The 22,068-nt window shown below is 38.0% G+C and overlaps 1 protein-coding gene across 1 annotated transcript; it reads left to right on the plus strand.

The window, feature by feature from the left end:
- The first annotated feature begins 1,054 nt into the window (after positions 1–1,054).
- LOC126457834 (opsin-1-like) lies at positions 1,055–15,990 on the plus strand. The gene is made up of 9 exons (XM_050094464.1): positions 1,055–1,188; positions 1,519–1,637; positions 1,740–1,978; positions 7,510–7,616; positions 7,698–7,804; positions 9,011–9,158; positions 10,861–10,971; positions 11,340–11,506; positions 15,605–15,990. The coding sequence occupies exons 2-9, from the start codon at positions 1,519–1,521 to the stop codon at positions 15,732–15,734; spliced, it is 1,128 nt and encodes a 375-aa protein (XP_049950421.1). The 5' UTR covers positions 1,055–1,188; the 3' UTR covers positions 15,735–15,990.
- Positions 15,991–22,068: the final 6,078 nt, after the last annotated feature.

Below are 22,068 nucleotides of genomic sequence, written 5' to 3' on the forward strand. Positions count from 1 at the left end.
AACAAATGCAAATGAATACAGATGGACAGTTTTGCAAGGATTGTCTAAGAGGTTATCATTCCTTACTTTGTCTGGAAAACTTACAAAAAAACTGAGAAATGGCATAGGGATCACAAAAATTCATGTATTCAATATGGAGGAAATTCTGTTAAAATGTAAGTAATTTTGTAAATATTTCTGATGTTACCACACAAAGAATACTTAGAAAACAGATGGCACTGTGCAGCACACACACACACACACACACACACACACACACACACACACACACACACACACACACACACAAAATCATTGAAATAAATATTCCCATAATTTATAAAGATATTTCTTTTTTAAAAATATCAGAAGTTAAACATTATAATAATCTCCAAGACACTGAAAACTTTTCTTACAAAATAGTCTACTTATGAATAAGAGGGGAATGGAAGGGTTAATGCCTCATCAATGTGAGGCCACTAGATGGTACAGATTATGAATGTCTGGCATTTTGTGCAGCTATACAAGCAGTGATTTAAGGCATTATACAAATACCAACAAAATTATGTCAGTATTTTCATGGGCACAGAGAGTAAGATTTCCATTCAATGTTGTAAACATTCCATACAAAATTTCACTTGTAGAAATGCTAAAGCTGTCTATTACTGCACAATTACCATTTTATAAATGCACTGACTCAATAACTGGTCTAATGGAAGTATGTATAGATCAAATAGTTAATGCAGAAACTAATTAATTACCTTTTAACCCTCTAATAAGCAGCAACACTCATCACAAATTTTCTAACAAAAACTATACCACTATTACAGTACTAACAAAATGATGATAATGATCCTATTGCTCCACCCTTCTAGCTCTGGTGTAAGAGACAGTTGCTGAAATAATACCCTGTGTGTCAAATGCATATAATTCATTACGGTTTATCCTGTTCATGTGACTGACACTTATTGGTTTTATAGAAGACAGCAAGTTGGCTTGAAGGAATTGCTGAAGCCTCTCATGAAACAGAGGATTTTATCACAGCATTTGTAAGGTTTAGAAGTACAATATATAAGGGTAAATCACTGACTTGAATGTGAGTGTCTTAAGTGGCACTTTACACAACAGGTATACCACCAGTAGCTTGGGTCTTCTCTGAGAAACTTGAGTAGGCACCATCTTGGTTGTTTTCTTCAAGTTTCAAAAAAGGTAATTAAATGTCTTTGCTTCAAATAATCTTTTACTAATGCAGTGTTCACCATTTCTGCAATAAAGATTTTTGTATGTAAATAATGATCTAGAGAATAAATGTTCTGTTAAAAATGGAGTAGTTGATGGAAAAGCTTAAAGACAAAAACTGCATGTCATGCTTTCAGATCAACAGATAATATTATAATTGGTGGAAGTGCATTGTGAAATCTGCATTCATATAAATGACCTTCATATTAAGTTTTCTTTCTCTCCTATAGCTGAGGACCACTGCTATTGATGTCTGTAGTATGGACTGTTATACATAATATCTTATTATCTGTTATGCAGATGGAGACAGCAAGCCTATTGTTGGTACCACACTATGCTGCCCAGTGGCAGGGACCATCCAACATCACTGTTGTGGATAAAGTGCCACCAAATATGCTCCATCTTGTGGATGCTCATTGGTAAGTATATGAACTTGACTCTAGAAATTTTTCCTGTGGTTTTATGATGATCTTTTGTGTTAATTTACTTTAAATTTCAATATATCCAATGCAAATCTACAGGTACCAGTTTCCTCCCCTGAACCCCCTCTGGCATGGCATTCTTGGCTTCATGATTGCTGTTCTTGGTGTTATTTCTTGGATTGGAAATGGTGTAGTCATCTATATATTTTCAACAACCAAATCTCTGAGAACACCATCAAACCTTCTAGTGGTGAATCTAGCTTTCTCAGATTTTCTCATGATGGTTGTAATGTCACCACCAATGGTATTAAACTGTTACTATGAAACATGGGTGCTGGGTAAGTAGATAGTTCATAAAATAGGACAGTATTTATGATAGTAGCAAACATTTATTCAAGAAAGACTACTTTAGTGTTTTACATAATGATTGGAACTGTAAACATACATGTAGTAAATATGATAAAAAGTTAAAAATTAGCAGATAAATGTACAAGATTTTGAATGGTGTGGGTATCTTGTCAGCCACTTCTGCTGACAACTTCAAACTGTAAATTTTATTACTGTCCTCAACACGAGCATAAAAATGTTTACCAATATTTAGTAAACATTTGTAAAATTGTCACAGGAGAACAATCATGACAAAATGTCCAACGAGATAGGAGACAGAGAACATAGTTCCAGTAGACTACATTAACATCATCCTGTACCATTCACAAATTTAGCGTTTAAAGATGAAGCATATATGGTCCGAAATACACACACAGTTTATTTTGTCGACAGATCAGTGCTCATAGAGTATTTCAAATCAAATTAACATAATAATTTTAGACCACTGTTACTGTTTGAAGATATTTTCATTGCCTAACTGTGACTACTGAAGGTATCGGAGGGGACACGGTAACAGCATTAAAAGAAATCAGCAAGCTGTGCACCACCACCACACATTACACAGACTCTCTTTTCAGTACTTTATGAAGTGATTCCATAAAACACTACATTTGCCTTAGGCTGTGTGATAGCGCAGTTGTTAGTGCCTAAGCATGAACAAGTGAAAAGGCAATAAAGTAAACTACTTACAAGATTGTGTAAACTTGTGTAAAGAGCTCGAATGAGAAGCATTTAATAGCTGGATAGAATCAACCTGACTAACTGATTAAGCATTTCTTCATACGTCTTCGAGAGGGATTTGTGTAAGGCAGGAATTTAGAATACACTTCGTAGTCTTGTGTTATCTCACCAATTATTATGCAGGTAACCCATTGCAAAAACTCTCTCATGAGATTACAAATTGCATTACAATAAAATGTGGTGTGTATGTGGTCATCAACAAACATACCATTAGATTCCACTACATTCTTCGATTTAGTGAATGCCTGTTGGTTTTTAAAAAATGTGGCACACTTTCAAATGGTTCAAATGTATTCCATTATGGGAAGATACACAGTGCATTATTGTGTGGCTATTGCTTGCTTGACAATCAGAGAATGTCACAATTGAGCACATTATGGGGCGACTTAGGGAAATAGTGTTCAGGGCTGGAAAAAAATGCCAATGTGCACTTGATATGTCTACTGGGAGCCTCATATGAGATATTGAGGCCTTGGAGGAGGCCTTTCCTGCAGCTATCAAGCATGTAGGGTGCACTCATCTGCAAGTTGTGGCTTATGTCGGCACTGACACCTATCGTTCAGGTTCTGAGGCCACCCTCAGTTCATATAGACAGCTGGCAGAAGACGTGAAGGCCTTGCACATTGTTCCCATAGCTGATAGGAGTCCTTTGATTTGGATCTGACTATAGGAACTCAGTCAAAGGCTTCGTCAGTTCTGTGATGACATTGACTGCAGATTTCTGGTCCTGTGTTATCAGGTGAGGAATTGTATGATTCCCTTTGATAGGTCAGGGGTGCACTACACGAATGAAGCAACTACTTGGTACTTTTGTGTGTGTGTGTGGGGGGGGGGGGGGGTAGTTGGTAGTTTGAGGCATTCTGATGAACATTTGCCAGATAACATGCGACATGCGGACAGAGAAATCAGACAGTGTTCAGGGTACAGACACTTTGACTGTCATTATTTTACTAGTAAATTGTCAGAGTATTGTAACAAAGCTCCTGAATTTATAGCCCTCCCGGAAATATCTTGTGCTCAAATAATTCTTGAGACCAAAAGCTGACTGAAACCCAAAGTAGAAAGCTCTGAAATATTTAGCGAGTCATGGAACATAAATCAAAAACATAGATCAAATGCCATGGAAGAGGGATGTTCATTGCAGATGATAAAAATATTGTCTAGTTGAGGTCAAATTTGAGTGTAACAGTGAAGTTACCTCATCATGTACAGCATGTATAAGTGAAATCAAGTTAATTGTTGGATGTTTTTACTGGCCTTATGATTCCGCTGTGACAGTTTTAGAGTCATTCACAGAAAGTCTACGATCAGGAGTGCGCAAATATGAAGATCACAAAATATTAGTTGGAGGCAATTTTACCTGACCGACTATAGACTGGGACATCTACAGATTCACTGCAAGGAATAGACAGACAGACAGTCTCCCAAAGTACTTTTGAATACATTTTCTGAAAACAGTCTTGAGCAGCTACCAGTTCAGCAGCCAACATGCAATGGAAATATTTTAAACCTTTGAGTTACAAACAGACCTGACATTATCAATGGCATCATTATAGAGATGGATTAGTGATCATGGTATCATAGTAACTATGGTTATTAAAGGTAATAGATTAGTCAAGAAGGCTAGGAGACTATTTCTGCTAGGGAGAGCAAATAAGCAGTTGTTGGCATCCCACTTAGACAGTGAATTGACATTATTTAGTTCCAGGATGATGGACATACAGAAATTATGGGCAAAGTTTATACAGATTGTAAACTGAGCTCTGGACAAGTACGTTCCCAGTAAGTGGAAAAATCCCACAATGGTTTTGCAAAGAAATTTGGAAAACGCTGAGAAAGCAAAGTCTCGGTTCTAAAGGGAATGCAAAAATGCTAATAGGCTGAAGTTAGCAGAGATTCAGGCATCTTTAAAAAGACTGATGCACAAAGCATACAACAGCTACCACTGTCATACCTCAGTAAATGATCTTGCCGAGAACCTGAGAAAATTCTGGTCCTTCATAAAATTGCTAAGTGGGTCTAAGGCTTATATCCAGTAACTCATTGACCAGTCTGGTGTGGCAGCAGAAGACAACAAAAGGAAAGCTGATTTTTTTAAAACTTTGCATTTAAGAAATGGTTCAAGCAGGAGAATCTTACATATACACAGTCATTTGACCATCAGACAGACTTCTGTACAGAGGACACAGTAACAGGCATTCCTGGTATAGAGGAACAACTGAAAGAGTCAAAAACATGTATATCACCAAGTCCAGATGGAACCCCAATTCAGTTTTACAAAGCATACTCAATGGCACTGACCCCTTACTTAGCTTGCATTTATTGTGAATCTATTGCCCAGTGTGAAGTCCCAAATGACTGGAAAAAAATGCAGGTGATGGGTAAAAGAACAGATTGCAAAATTGCAGACCTTAGCATGAATTTGATGTAGAATTCTTGAACGTATTCTCAGTTCAAATATAGTAATTTGCCTAGACAAGGAAAACCTTCTGTCCACAAATCAGCACAGTTTCTGAAAGCAGCACTCTTGCAAAAATCAGCTTGCCCTTTCATCACTATATTCTGTGAGCTATGGATGAAAGGTAACAGGCAAATTCCATATAAGGTTTCCGAAAAGCATTTGACACGGTACCCGACTATAGGTGTTAATAAAAGTACAAGCATATGAAATAGGTTTGCACATATGTGAGCATCTCAAATACTTTTAAATAATAGAACCCAATATGTCATCCTCAATGGCAAGTGTTCATCAGACAAGAGTATCATTAGGAGTGCACCAGGGAAGTGTGATAGGACCACTATTATTTTCCGTATACATGAATCATCTGGCAGAGAGGATGAACAATAATCTGCAGCTGTTTGCTGATGATGCTGAGGTTATGGGAAGGTATCATCATTGAGTGACTGTAGGAGGATACAAGATGCCTTAGATAAAATTTCTAGTTGGTGTGATGAATGGCAGCTAGCTCTAAATGTAGAAAAAATTAAGTGAATGTAGATGAGTAGGAAAACAATCCTATGCTATTCAAATACAACAGAGTAGTGTGCTGCTTGACAGTCACATCAATTAAATATCAAAGCATAATGTTGCAGAGCAATAATAAATGGAACAAGCACATTAGGAAAGGTGGAAGGTCACCTTTAGTTTATCGGAAAAATTTTAGGAAATTGTGGTTCATGTGTAAAGGAGACCACATATAGGACACTAGTGAAGCCCACTCTTGAGTACTGCTTGAGTGTTTGGGATCGGTTTAAAGGAAGACATTGAACCATTTCAGAGGCAGGCTGCTAGATTTGTTATCAGTAACTGAACAACAAACAAGTATTATGGAGGTGCATCAGAAACTCAAATGGGAATCCCTCAAATGAAGGTGATGGTCTTTTCGGGGGACGTCACTGAGAAAATTTAGAGAACTGGCATTTGAGGCTGATTGCATAACAATTCTACTGCCAACAACACACATTTTACGTAAAGACCACAAAGATAAGAGAAATTACGACTCGTACAGAGGCATATTGACAGTCATTTTTTCCTCGCTCTATTCGCTACTTCATCACTTACCATATATTGCTTGCAGAGCATTTATGTAGATGTAGATTTGTTAACAGCATTTTTCAATAATATGATAGCCATAATCAGACACTGAATAATTACAAATGGCTGATTATCATTCAATTCTTGTAATTTTTTCTCTCACCAAAGCATATTCCTGAGCATCAACAGTCAGATAATGGCAGATAGCAAATAGTGCAACAATGTGCCTACTACAAGCAGACTTAACTGATACATCTGTCTTCTCAGTTTTCATTGTTACCAAATACTCTGGTACATGGCAGAATGGCATTTACTTCCCAAAATTTTGTAAGTAGAAGGGGTTTCTTGATGTGCTAGACTTGTTTCTCTGCTGGGTCCACATACTTCACTAGTATGATGGGCACTCAGGACATTAGTGGAAGTGAAGAATTTCTCGGCTTGATGACATCCAATCTACTCCAGATTCTAACAGTTACTGTATAAGAAGAGAGGGGAGAGAGAAAAGTTTAATGTCTCAATGATGAAGAGCTCAATATAAATGGAGTGCATGCTCAGAATGGAGAAGGAAAGGAGAGAAAATCGGCTATATTACTATAATAAAATTGGCAGCAACTGTACTTCAACAAAACAGCCACAGAAAAATTGAATCTGATAACCAGACTGTGATTTGTAGTCCACTCAATCCACATGCAAGTCTAGTGCCTTAATGACTATGTTTCCTCCTTAAGTGAAACTGCCTGGTACTCTTGATGACAGATACTCACATTGTGGATGGGAATGTTACAGGTGGAAGACTCTTGTCTGATTTTCAATACAAGAAGGTTACATACTAGATGCCTCTCACTTATTTTCATACCACACGTATGTGTAAAACATGAATACAGTACTCCAACGAACAAACATCCCTCATAGCCTTCCATGTGATACTGGTCTGAACGCCACCACCAACAGCTCTGACACAATCCCATAGTGCTGCTTACTGGCTAAAGTATTGTGTACACACTGTAATGTCAAAAGTGTGCAGTTGTAACATATACGAATTGGAGATCATGCTATTGCTGTCATATAATTTTAAACTATAGGAGATATTTCACTTTATGAATATGGCTGAAATTCACGTCGGCACTACAATATCCACTGTATTAGAGAGGGCAGATATGCAAAATCTATCTAGTCTCCACAAATTAACTATTTCCTTTATTACAGGTCCTCTAATGTGTGACATTTATGGGATGTGTGGATCACTGTTTGGTTTTGCATCAATATGGACAATGACAATGATAGCACAGGACAGATACAATGTAATTGTGAAGGTAAATGTAATAATAACTAGCATGTAAAAGTATATTCTGACATTTTCATTAAAAATTACAGACAATTAACAACTCTTACAGGGATTATCTGCTAAACCAATGACAATTAAAACAGCTCTCATTAGAATAGCACTGATCTGGTTCTTTGCTATTGGATGGACTTTGGCCCCACTCTTTGGGTGGAATAGGTAAGCACATCAGCAAAATACAAATATCAGATGATATAGTAGAATACAGAAGTTGGGCGAAATAACTTGAATAATCCAGTTTTACTGCATTTCCATTATCTTCTAGGCAGTATTACACTGCTAATATGACACATTGTTTATTATATGTAATCCTGTTCTTAAACTTTCCAAGAATTACCTTGGTTGTTGACAGATCGCTCACGCTGTCTTCATTGTTTCATTTAACACTGAAGCAGTGCACTAACATAAATGAAGTACATGAAAGAACATCTACATTTTCAAAAATTGAAAAGATGCAGCACTATCATTAGCCACAGCCGCATCACTAATTTCCTTTGTCAGCAACCACACACTTGTTTCTGTAAAACTTGAGATTAGACATAATTAAGAGCTTTTGATTTTGTATGGATGCTCATGAATTTGTGGCACATTACTATCAGCAAAGTTCTCTTTCGAATCAATGTGGTATTGATTACAGCCAGTTGTAGGTACAGCTGTCAAATGGAGATCAGGAAAGAACTGTATTCAATTTCCACATCTTTAGGTCCATCACGTAAGTCAGATGAGACTGGAATACTACGAATGATTCACGTGAAGCATTTGTCAAAAGGTTCTCATAGCGAATGAGCAAGACTGCAAGTGTAGATCTGAGACTAGCATCAAGTTATCTATTTGGATCATAAACTGTCTCAATATGACATGTAGCAACACCTGTCATAGTTTTGAATGACACTAACTATATACTAAATGTATTGTCCAGGAAAGCAAAAGGTTGGGAGTAATGGTGTTTTCTGCAGCAAGCAAATTGTATAGATAATGTGGACACTTACCTTGTGGTATTTCTTGCAGAATATTGGGATAAATACAACATACTTCACTCACAAGCACTGCGTGAATTCAGAGAAACCTGTGAAAGCTTCACCACCAGAGGACTCTTAACAACTGTAATAAAACTAGTTTTGAGACAACTGGATTTTTCAGTTTTATGTACCACATATTGTGTGTTTTTGCTGGAAATGGTTAAAGTGTGTAGAAGTTAAATATTCTTTAAACTTTTTCATTATCTTTTAACTGTTTTTTTCAAGGAAATTTTGTTAACTAATATTTTTCACAGCATGTGTACAACAACATATACAGCTGTTGTGCACAACAAAAGAGATCTACAGTATGTTTTAATATTCTTTTTTTTCTTAATTATATTTGTAGGTATGTGCCGGAAGGAAACATGACAGCCTGTGGAACTGATTATCTGACAAAAACATGGACAAGCAGAAGCTACATTCTCGTATACTCTGTATTTGTCTATTTTACACCTCTGTTCACTATAATATACTCCTATTACTTTATAGTACAGGTAAGTGATATAATGCATATTTATGCAAAGAATGAACATCTGAAATTTCTAAAGTTACACACTGAACATAGTTTCATGTTTCAACACACATCAAATTAACATTATATTTGCTCCCCTTTCACCGCACGCATACCAGCAGCATTTGAAGCAAAACCTCAACATTACTACGACATCTGTTCACATACCATTCTGAGAGCTAAAGCACCTTTTACATGGTGCATTTAATATCTATCATATCTTAAATTGCCCTGTGTATTCAAACTAATGAATCAGATTGCAGTAGTCTGAGTTTTAGACAAATGTGAAACTACTTGTGCCATGGAATGGGCTACTAATGCAATAGTAAAAACCAAAACATGTCTGGTACTCTATTACTTCTAAATTCTGACTCTAATTATGGAAATCACCACTGAAGGAGTAAATGCAGGGAAGCAAAGCTATTTTTCCTTGGTATTATTTACATATCCTTATTCTTACATCTGAATGATTAGTAAATGCAACATAATTTGTAGTGGCACTGGTACAAGAAATTAAAAATAAATTGCATCACATACTCAGTTATTATATTTACTTTAACACATGTTATTCCTACTGAATGATCATATTTATATATATTTTTTTAATTTCTAGTTTTATAGTAAATATCATTTCTGTATAATACTCAGGACTTCACTTATGAGCCAATGCCATTGCCAAGACTGACTGTTAAAATTTTATTGCATCTGTCGACATAAGGAAAGAATGGAAACAGTGTAGCCAATGTACACCTATCATACTGAAGGGAATGTTAAATGTTGAGCTAGCACATACATATAAAGACAGAAGCAAGAAAATAGAGCAAAATGTAGTAACAAGAATCAAATTAGATAATTTCTTTCTGAAAATCAAAGATGAATCCTTGTGTACTTCATACAGTAAAGATACTTGTCTGGTTTTCTTTAGCAAACTTAAGAAAAGGCTGAATAAGAATCTGATATGATGACTTCCACTTTGCCTAAGCAGTAAACAGAAATTAACAATGCATAGAGTAAAGGAGCCAGGCAGACATTATCGGAGTAGAATGAGATCTTCATTCTGCAGCGGAGTGTGCGCTGATATGAAACTTCCTGGCAGATTAAAACTGTGTGCTCGAGCGAGACTCGAACTTGGGACCTTTGCCTTTCGCGGGCAAGTGCTCTACCATCTGAGCTACCGAAGCACGACCCACGCCTGGTACTCACAGCTTTACTTCTGCCAGTATCTCGTCTCCTACCTTCCAAACTTTACAGAAGCTCTCTTGGAGTAGATCGTCTGGCATTTTTTGGTTTGATGCTCTGTATTTATGATCCTTGTGCAACTTGTGGGGACTCCATAACATAATTTTTGTCGTATTAATATCACTATTTGACTGAATATTAATCGCCATCATCATTCAACTTTGACGATTTCTGGTGATCCTCTTAATGGTTTATTGCTCACTGTGTAAAGCATTGATTAGTGTCCTTATCTCCAAGCAGAACAGGAATAGAAGTTGAACACACATAAAATACGTTATCTGAAACAACAATACAGTTCTTATTTCCAACCTCTGTAACAAAATTATATAAATTATTCAAAAACAGGCAAATATTAAATTACTGAATATACAAACTTCTTTTTCAGCACACTCGTGACACCATATACATTAATCAGTTTCAATTGTAAAACTATTTCTTTTTTTCAGGCTGTAGCTGCCCATGAGAAGAATATGCGAGAGCAGGCCAAGAAGATGAATGTAGCTTCACTACGATCATCAGATGCATCAAATACCAGTGCAGAATGCAAACTTGCAAAGGTAATGTGTCCTGCAGACAATGGAACAATAGAAAAACAGAAATCATGTAGAAATCATTGCCTGATAAGAAAATTAGTTGATGTAAGTGTAACAATTCAAACTGCTGTGTGAAAGTAAGTAAGCAAAGATTTTGTAGCAAATATCATTTACATAAGATGGCTCTGTGCCAAAAGTTGCAGTCGAGATAACATTTACCCCAGCTTTGTCACAATTTTTGTTGAAAATATGGATACTGTATCAAGTTTAAAAAAAAAAAGGAGCTAAAATTTTGGCTGTTCTTCGCAGTTCAGCATTATGAAACTTTGTACAAATTTATGCAAATTTGAAACAAATGTTATAAATATATTTTTTTATAATTTTACCTGCAGGTTGCTCTAATGACAATCTCCCTGTGGTTTTTTGCCTGGACACCATACCTGGTAATAAATTATACTGGCATCTTTGAGGGTGCAAACATCAGTCCTCTGGCAACAATCTGGGGATCATTATTTGCAAAAGCCAATGCTGTCTATAACCCAATTGTATATGGAATAAGGTGAGCTATTTCCTTGACAGTTCATAATAAGAACATATAGAGTGAGTCAACAACAGCTAGATGTAGTTCAGTTTAGATCCATCTATATTTTTAAGTCAAACAGTTGGTCTTTACAGAGTACACACATATACAAGAAGACCTTTACACCGAAATGACCAAGGTTTACTCAATATGAAATGTAGCTGAAGAACAAGGATTAGTGACTGCCTACAAGCTGCAACACTGTGAACTGAAACAACTGTGGGCTTTTAATATCTGAGTAAAAACATGATTGTGAAGTTGTTGTGACAGATTGAAGAGATTTGAGACATATGATTACTTGATTGAGAACAAGTAGCAATAATGAGGATGTTAATGCACTTTTCAAGGTGCTTGGTGTGTTCGCTTCAAACAAATTGTGAATCAACTCAAAGTAATCTCTGTGATTTTCACAATGTCTGCATATAAAAAGTGAAAGACTACTGGTTTACCAATGCCTGTGATGATGTAACTGTAATACTCATACAAGGGACAGTAAAACAGTTTCTGTTCAGAGCCCATACAGTCCAGAACTGGTATGACAATCAGGCAAAACTCTCATGCTTGTTGAGGCAATCATCCTACTGATTTCAATGTTGAACGTATCTGTTTGGTAAAACACTGTGTCCTGCTACATGAAGAAGTCCATAATCGCCTGCTGCATGTCCTCATTGCACAGCAATCATTGATCCATCAAGACCTTTTTTAAGGGACTGAAGGCATGCTAACTGCAAGGGGAGAGATATGGACTATAGGACAGGTGCCCAAATGTCTCCCACATGAGTTGGTGTAACTTATGCATTACAACATTTGTAATATGGGGACATGCATTCTCATGAAATAGTAGCAGCAGTTCTTGTTGCAGAGGTTCTTGACAGGCACACTGCCCCATAAACATTCTTCATTTCCCAATGAATATCTACCAGTGTTTGTCCTTCAGCAGTCTTGAACAGAACAACTGTATGTTGGTCCTGTGTGAACACATTTGGTAATAACATTGCCATAGTTCACACTTCTGCATATACCACATGTGCAATGGAAAGATATGAATGTAACACTAATCCCTTACCTACATGTTGGTGCTTACAAACCCACACTGGAGTCATGTTATGTTGCATATACACTGCAGCAACACCCTCAAACAGAATCTTTTTTATTGCCTCTTATATTAAATTTTGTCCGGCGTACTCCTCTCCTGAATGTACAGTTAATGTGAAGATCCTGAGCTACATTTCTTTAAAATGGAAGAAATAATATTAAATGATTCTTGTTTAAAATGCTGAGAGTGGCAGTGAAGTTGTGATCTGCAAGGGACTGTGGATCATCCAACACTAAAATGGTACTCCTAATCCAAATTTAAAACTGCGGACTATTATGTGTAAAATAATATTAGCAGGTATAATAAATTTGATATTGCATCTCGGATGCAGAATCCTTAGATTCGGAGTGAAAAAGAGTGTCACAGACCATGCTGAAACTCTTATATAAGAAACAACAGTTATCGGAATGAAAAGACATTGCACTGAATAACAGCAATCAGGAAGGCATTTTTTTGGTGTGTGGTAAGGAGATGGTCAATAACTGTACAGGTTGAAAATCTAGTAATAATTCTCTCTCCTCTTCATAATAGCTATCAGTTCTACAGGGCAGTCATATACTCTAACTGTGTGTAAGTTAATAGATAAATCAACATGATTTCTATAGAGTTGTCAAAATTATTTGGTTTGTTTTATTATTTTGGTGCATAGGGTTCACTCAGATAACAAAAACTGAGGCTCAGTTAAAGTATTCAGATGGGTATTCAGGGGTAATGACTGTGGGTGCTATGAAATCCAATCAGTCCTGAGTATAAAACTAAAACTGAAACCTTAGCATTATGAAGGCAGCAAGAAACATGTGGTCTCTCTTCCATTTCTTGGAATGAATTCGTTCAAGTTTATGTGAATATTACAGAAGCATAAATCAAACTGATTAAGGCAAAATTACACACTTTTCAAGATTATCTTGGTCTCTTAATACCTGGTTTCAAAAATATACCATAGGAATCTGGTGCAAATTATGTAGGAGAGGATATTTTCACTAACAGCAAAGCTGTGGAATACTCCTGAAGTACAAAGCTGAGGCAGCATGAAAAGTCTGCTGACACACAACACAAATTAATGCAAACAAAATAGTGACCGAAAGCACAAAAATGCTGTTGTGTGCCTCAGACAGGTGGAATGCACTAATCAAGGAGATAGTGAATACTTGGAGTGGGTTGCATAGACCAAGAGTGCTGTTGGAGGAATGTCAGAAAGGGCAACATAAACACACAGCAATACATTGATGTGTGCATGTTTCTCTTTTGCTAATGAAGGCTGTAGCTGAAAGCTTATGTAAGTTCTTTTAATTGTGCCTGTCTGCAATTTAACATGTCTCCTTTACAGTAAGCAGCAATTGTCTTTTTCTACATTGTTGATATCTGGAGTTTCTGTTGGTTAACCATAAATTTCATGAATATATAACTAAACTGTCAAACTATAAGAGATGTAGCATAAATCTAAACCAAAATAGCAGTTTTCAAGGCACTTTTTTTTAATTCATTATTTTTCCCAAGAAGACAGTTTCAAGAGTAGTGGTGGTGAGTGTGGTTTGATGAAATGATACACTCACTATCAGTAGAGTGACATACTGCAATATACCAAAAAACAAAATCATGAACTGAACAGAACACAGCTGTCTAACTATTAAGTTTATTGATAACAGTAGCTTCCCATCCATACGGGCTTTGTAGATGCCAGAATGAAAGATAACCTTCAACAGTATGGATTGTCTGAACTAGTACATTAGGCAACAACCTGCTTCTGTACATTATATAAAATACCAATTTTCATTAAAAGCAGTTTTTTGAAAGATCTGGAACTTCTGCTATTTGACTTGTGTATCAAAATTGAAAAAGTAACATGGAAGGAAAATCAGCTACTAACATCCTTAGCTTATGAAAGAGCATGCTGCTTCTTCATTTCAATAAATAGGCAGCTGTTTATTCCAGCTTTGCACCTTGAACTGACTTCCACACACTCTCTCTTTGGATTCTGTTGCCCACTGGACAAAACAAGATGACTTCTTTAGTTAACTCATCATACATTCTTTCTAAATGTTTTCATTTATGTTCATACTGTTGCATTTTTGTGTGTTTATTCACCTCTAATTTCATATTTTAATTAATTTGTCTATTCAGTAGAGTGCAACTTTTTGCTTTCAACTGGAAGTTCACTAAGGCAACAATTGAAATTTTTGTCTTTCGAGGCAGGACCCAGTTTTCACACCTGTAAGGTATTGTAGACAATGCCATTGTTTTACAGAATTTTAGTGATATGCTCCTTTTTGTTTTAGTCTTCAATGTTTGGCTTATATTAAATATTGTGAGATTTCAGATGTAACTCATGCCTCATCATAGAGTTACATTGTGACACTTGCTTTCAATTTGTGACCAATGTATATCTATTGTCTAATTATATAGATTCCTTTGAAAGTCACAGCTTTCGCCTTTTGTTTTGGTATTTTCATATTATATTTTTAGATACTCTATTCAGTTGGCAAAGTGATGTTTGCAGGTAAACTTAATTTTCATGAATCATAATTTGATCATCAATAAGAAAGGAAGGTGTACATTTACAGTATTCATTTCGATTTTATGCAAAGCAGTCTTACCACAGAATTCAACAAATATTGTCAATATAAACACCAAATAATGACAGAAAATGCTGAGTAGTATACATTAAAACAGGATTCTATCATTTTAATACACACAAGTGTGGCTCCATCTGCTCCCCCCCCCCCCCCCCCCCCACTCCCTCTCCCCCTTTTTCCAAAGCTGCAAAACCATTACTCAGTCATATTTCTGTCAATTGCATTTTGATAACATGCTATGGATTTTGTTTAATCTCTGTCTACTGCATTTTGATAATATATTATGGATCTGTTGAACCTCTGTCTGATCTTTATGTGCTCTGACATATGCCCAATATGTCTGTAACTTACATTTATACAGTTGAGCATAAACAAATAATTCTTATTAAAAATTTTTATTTTTAACAGTCATCCAAAGTATCGTGCAGCTTTGAAAGAGAAACTTCCATTCCTGATCTGTGGGGATGACGAGCATGGAGATGCTACATCACAAGCATCTGGAGCGACTACAGCTACAACTGTTGCTGAAAAGGCATAAAATAATCTTCCAAGCAACAAAAATTCTCATTTTATAAAATATTCGTACTGATCAAAATTGCTACAAGACAACATTAGTGCCAAAATGATGAAACTACTGTTATTACCACAGAAACATTTTGTCAACAACAATGAACTGATTTCACAAAATAATTATCAAAAATACATGAGTTTTCGAAACTGAGAAACTTCTGAAAAGCTAGACTTTCACCAACTGGAAATAACAGCCAAAGAAAATAAAGTGCTATGACTAGTAATATGTTTTGATCTCTCTCTCTCTCTCTCTCTCTCTCTCTCTCTCTCTCTCTCTCTCTCTCTCTCTCTCTCTCTCTCTCAAAACCTATAACCCAGACATGGTAATGAATACTATTTCTTGCGATACTACAGCAAAATTTATGATGAAGTGACTTAAAATAATAAATCACTAGTTTTAAGTAAAATAAACACACATTTATTTATAAGAATTTGACTGAATGAAAACATCTTCAGCCTGTCCAGTTACAGAACAACCATTCCAGCACATATAACTAGCGACATAAACAAATGGCATCTCTTGGCATTTAAATGTGAGCTATATTCCATTCAGCTATGTTAATGTATTACAGTAATAAACAAGATTATGTAACTTATTCAACTCATGGTAGCACATTATAGTGAATTATTGTTCATGTTAACTTGTAGTTATCATAACTTACAGTAAATTACAAGTGTAATGTGTGGAGCAGACACTAAGCAAGAAGCAAAGAAGGAGGTGTGCGACTGCTAATTGACATGTAATTTCTTTGATGAGAAGCACATAATCAAAACACCTATCATTCAGCTGAAACGCCCAAATTCAAACTAATAATGATTTTTGTTTCACTCTTGAGATTTACTGCAAAGAAAAACTTGTTACATCTCTCGTGTTAAAACATCGCAACACTTTATGATAGTTAATACAATGATTTTGAGGGTTACCAATGAAAATTATGCATTAATTGAATTTGGTATGTAGTTTTTTAGATATGATGCCAACGTTTAAATAGTTGCTGTGACAGGAGTATACATCGTGACTGTTCTTGGCCCTGACAGACATTCTCAGTGTGTCCAGACTTGGTTGGAAAGTTACATACATCAGTACATTCTGATGATAATGCAGGGAGCTGGATTGGTTGTGACATCTGTGTTACCTGCATCACCTGTGTATGGAAACTGAACAATGCCACTGAAAGTGCCACATTACGAATAAAACAGCAGGCCCTACATTAACTCTGTGTTGGATACACTGAAATGAAGAGGCTGGTAATATGGCACAATGCACACAGAAATTGTATAAATTATTTTGGGAACTTAAGGCACATGAGAAAATTCCAGGCATTGGTTTGTGACATGTTTCAGTGGAGGAAGACTGCTTGCTAATTGAAATCTCAATTGAAAACCTCCATTTAATTGCAGGATAGCTCTACGCTCAGACTCATTCCCCAGAATTGGATTACACAAGGGTCGTCCAACTTAGAATGGTATTTATACATTCACCCATCAAATATTACAAGTCTTAAATAAGCAAATCTGGAAAATCCAGGATGGAATGTAACAGTATTATGAAAAGGAAAGTTGTCACTCGCCATATAGTGGAGATGCTGAGTCACAATAGGCACAACAAAAGAACTGTCACAGTATAAGCTTTTGGCCAGCAAGGCCTTTGTCACAAATAGATGACACACGCACACGCCCACGCCCACGCGCCCGCACACGCGCACGTGCACGCACAGTGAAGTGCTGATGGGGAGAGAGGGTAGGGCAGCTACATGCAGTTGGGAGGCTAGACAGAGGGGGGGGGGGGGGGGAGGGGGGGGGGGGGGAGAGAGAGAGAGAGAGAGAGAGAGAGAGAGAGAGAGAGAGAGAGAGAGAGAGAGAGAGAGAGTGAGAGAGTGAGTGAGAGAGTGAGTGAGAGAGAGAGTGAGAGAGAGAGTGAGAGAGAGAGTGAGAGGGGGGGGGGGAGAAAACGAGAGAAGTAAAAAGGCTGGGAACATTGGTGAAATGAGGGCTGTGTAGTGTTGGAATGGGAACTGGGAAGGGGCTGGATAGGTGAGAAAAATGACTAATGAAGGTTGAAGTCAGGAGGGTTATAGGAATGTAGGATATACCGCAGAAAGAGTTCCCACCTGCGCAATTCAGAAAAGCTGGTGCTAGTGGGAAGGATCCACATGGCACAGGCTGTGAAGCAGTCATTAAATGAAGGATCTCATGTTGGACAGAGTGTTCAGCAACAGGGTGGTCCACTTGTTTCTTGGCCACAGTTTTTCGGTGGCTATTCATGCGGACATGCCCACATAAAACGCAGCACAATTCGTTGCAACTTAGTTTGTAGATTACATGACTGATTTCAAAGATAACCCTAGCTTTGATGGGATAGTGATGTTTGTGACTGGACTGCAGTAGGTGGTGGTGGTGGTGGTGGTGGTGGTGGTTGTGGTGGTGGTGGTGGTGGTGGTGGGACAATTTATGGGACAGGTCTTGCATCTAGGTCCCTTACAGCGATATGAGCCATGAGGTAAGGGGCTGGGAGCAGCAGTTGTGTAGGGATGGATGAGTATATTGTGTAAGTTCGGTGGATGGCGGAATACCACTGTGGGAGGGGTGGGAAGGATAGTGGGCAGGACATTTCTCATTTCAGGGCATGACGAGAGGTAGTCGAAACCCTGGAGGAGAACATAATTTGGTTGCTCCAGTCCTGGGTGGTACTGAGTTACGAGGGAATATTCCTCTGTGGCTGAATGGTCAGAGTTTGGGAGGTTGTGGGACCCTGGAAAGATAAGGCATGGGAGATATGTTTTTGTACAAGGTTGGGAACAGTTGAAGTGGAGGTATTGCATATGGTTAGTAGCTTTGATATGGACATTTGCTTCACCTGGTCCAACTCAACCAAACAAACCATCTTCCTACTTGTTGACCTCCATCTCAAAGATGTCTGCATCAGCACCTCTGCCCATATCAGACCTACTAATCACATGCAATACCTGCACTTCGACAGCTGCCGTTCCATACAAAGAAGACCCTTCCATTCAGCCTAGCCACCCATGGTCGTCCCATCTGCAGTGATGAGGGGTCCCTTTCAAAATATACAGAGAGTCTCATTGTGGTACTCACAGACCGTTATCATCCTCCCAACCTAGACTTATCTTTCCAGTCTCCCACAACCTCCCACCGTCCGGCCACATAGGGGCATTCCCCTCATAACTCAGAACCACCCAGGACTGGAGCAACTGAATTACATTATCCGCCAGGGTTTTGACTACCTCTCATCGTGCCCCAAGGTGAGAAATTCCTGCCCACTATCTTTTCCACCCCTCCCACAGTGGTATTCTGCAGTCCACCAAACCTACACAATATACTTGTTCATCCCTACACAACTCCAGCTCCCAACCCTTTACACCATAGCTCTTATCCCTGTAATAGACCTAGATGAAAGACCTGTCCAATATGTCCTCCCACCACCACCTACTCCAGTCCAGTCACAAAGATCACCTATCCCATCAAAGGCAGGGCTACCTGTGAAACCAATCATGTAATCTACAAGCTAAGCTGCAACCACTGTGCTGCATTCTATGTGGGCATGACAACCAACAAACTGTCTGTCCAGATGAATAGTCACCAACAAACTATGGCCAAGAAACAAGCGGACCACTCTGCTGCTGAGCATGCTGCCCAACACGACTTCCTTCATTTCAATGTCTGCTTCACAGCCTGTGCCATGTGTATCCTTCCCACTAACACCAGCTTTTCTCAAATGCGCAGATGGAAACTCTCCCTGGAAGATATCCTATGTTCCCATAACCCTCCTTGCCTCAATCTTCGTTAGTGCTTTTTCTCACCCATCCAGCCCTTTCCCCATTCCCATTCCAGCACTATACAGCCCTCATTCCACCAATACACCTAGTCTTTTTACTTCTCTCCTATTCTGCTAACCCCCCCCCCCCCCTTCCCCCGCCATCCATCTAACCTCCTGACTGCACCTAGCTGCCCCATCCCCTCTCCACCTCGTCTCTGCGCACTCCCCAACAGCACTTCACTGTCTCCCACCTCTAACCTGCCATCCCATCCCCTCTCCAACCCAGCCTCCTCCTTACCCCCCACCCAGTTTCCATGCCCATTATGCACTGCTGCTGTTGCCTGCAGCAGTGTGGCTTGAGCTGCCAGAGGCTGTAGTCATGTATGTGCCAGTTGCATCATTTTGTGTGTGTGTGTGTGTGTGTGTGTGTGTGTGTGTGTGTGTGTGTGTGTGTGTCTGTCTGTGTCTGTGTGTGTGTGTGTGTGTGTGTGTGTGTGTGTGTGTGTGTGTGTGTGTGTATCACTGAGTTTCCCAAAGAATTAAGTTCGGCTACTTATGATCTTCATACAATTGCTTGTCTTGGAAACAAATAAATCAACTTCCTGACATTTTGCATATTTCCATTCAATAATATCTTATGAAATAATATTCTGGTGTAGAAAGTACACTTACATAGAAAGAGCTGAAAGCACAAAAGTGAGCAGTAAGAATAATATGTGATGTTCATTTGTGGTCATCATGTAGTTACTACTTCAAGGAGTTACAAATTTTTACTGCACCATCACAATATGTACAAGGGTTGGAACTTAAATAGTGGCAACTATTTATTCACAACCGATACAAAAGAGTTATATGTTTGCACCTGTTAATGTTCCTCAAAGTAGTCACCAGCATTTTGTAGAACCCATTGCCAGCGATAGTATACTGATAGCAGAGCCTGTTCTGTTGATGGTTCGAATGGAGCGGTCTACTGCCTGTTGTATCTTTGGAACAGTTTTGAAGCGAATGCCATGAAGGGGTTCCTTCATCTTCGGAATCAAATCAAAGTCACAAGGACTGGCGAGTATGGTGGATGATACAGTACTTTCCAGTCCCATTGACCAAATAGAGAAGCCACAGCTTACACTGTATGCACCCACACATTGTCGTGCAAAATGATGGGAGGGTTGCGCAGAAAGTGCGCCGCTTCTTTTGTAAAGCTGGTCGCAGGTGATGCTTCACCGTACTGGGGCTCTGATGCAATTTCAACTTTCGCGGCGACCCATAATGATGCTATTCATTGGATTAGTGTTTCAGGTTTGGATTCATGACATTCGATTCACAACTGCTCCAGAGATTTGACAGGCAGCAGAGCGTGCCATTCACACCATCAACAGAACAGGCTCTGCTAACGGTATACTACGCCTTCCACATTGCTGGCAACGGGTTCTACACAACGATGGTGCAAACAAGTAACTCTTTTGTATCGGTTGTGAATAAATAAGTGCCACTATTTAAGTTCCAATCCTGATATATTCGCTACTGAAATTTGTCATAAGTAATCCATCACAATTTAAGAAGACTAGTGGTATCCACACCTTCAAAACTAGAGGATAAAATGACCTTTATTACCCATTATTAAAGGTGTCAGTGGCTCAGAAAAGAATTCAATATGCAGTTTAATATGCAACAACAATTTTTTATATAACTTTCCCAATTACATAACATTTCTGATAGGTGCCAAAGTAAATTTTAAATCTAATCTAAAATTATTTTCTCCTCAACAGCTAGTCCTCCACAGACAAATTTCTATTTAAAAACTGGCAGCCTATAAGAGAAACCTAGTCTTTGAGTGTAGTTGCATGTGTAAGACTAAAAAGTGATATGTTCATTAATGTTAACACTTAACATGTACACATATTCTGTAAACTGACTCGTTCCATGTCATTTCGATAAAAGAATCATTCACATTATGTATGGAATGTGTAACTAACCAACTAACAACACTGTCACTTTGCTGACTTGTCTCCTTTATTCCTAAATAATTCTTCATTCTCAACCAGAACTTTCCATACATTATTAACTACACTGTCGGCAATGACTAAGAAACTAGATCGACCTTACAGAGAGCTGCTTCTGAAGACTATTTCTAAGGACCAAAATATATGCTGTCATGTTTTCGCCGCACCTTATGAGTACCAGGCTAGTAACATTTATTCCTCATTGAGGGGTAAGTTTTTTGTATGATAAAAGTTAGATCCCTTCACACTTATAGCCCTCATGGAGCTTAGTTTCACCCAATGTTCTGTGTATGTCTGTGAACAATGTAACACTTTTGTCTTCTGCTAGATGGGAAATTATTGTATTGTTGCTATGTTCAACTCTGATTGGTATATTTATATCATGAAGCTTATAATATTACTCAGTGTTATAGTAAAGTATCCATCACTTGTGATCCAGTATCAGCAACAATTCACTTCATAAACATCATTAATTAGTTAACATTTCCTTAATGGGCCTGCAAAGGAGCCTGACTACTAATAAA

Source organism: Schistocerca serialis, chromosome 2, assembly GCF_023864345.2.
Source record: "Schistocerca serialis cubense isolate TAMUIC-IGC-003099 chromosome 2, iqSchSeri2.2, whole genome shotgun sequence".
Classification (NCBI taxonomy): domain Eukaryota; kingdom Metazoa; phylum Arthropoda; class Insecta; order Orthoptera; family Acrididae; genus Schistocerca; species Schistocerca serialis.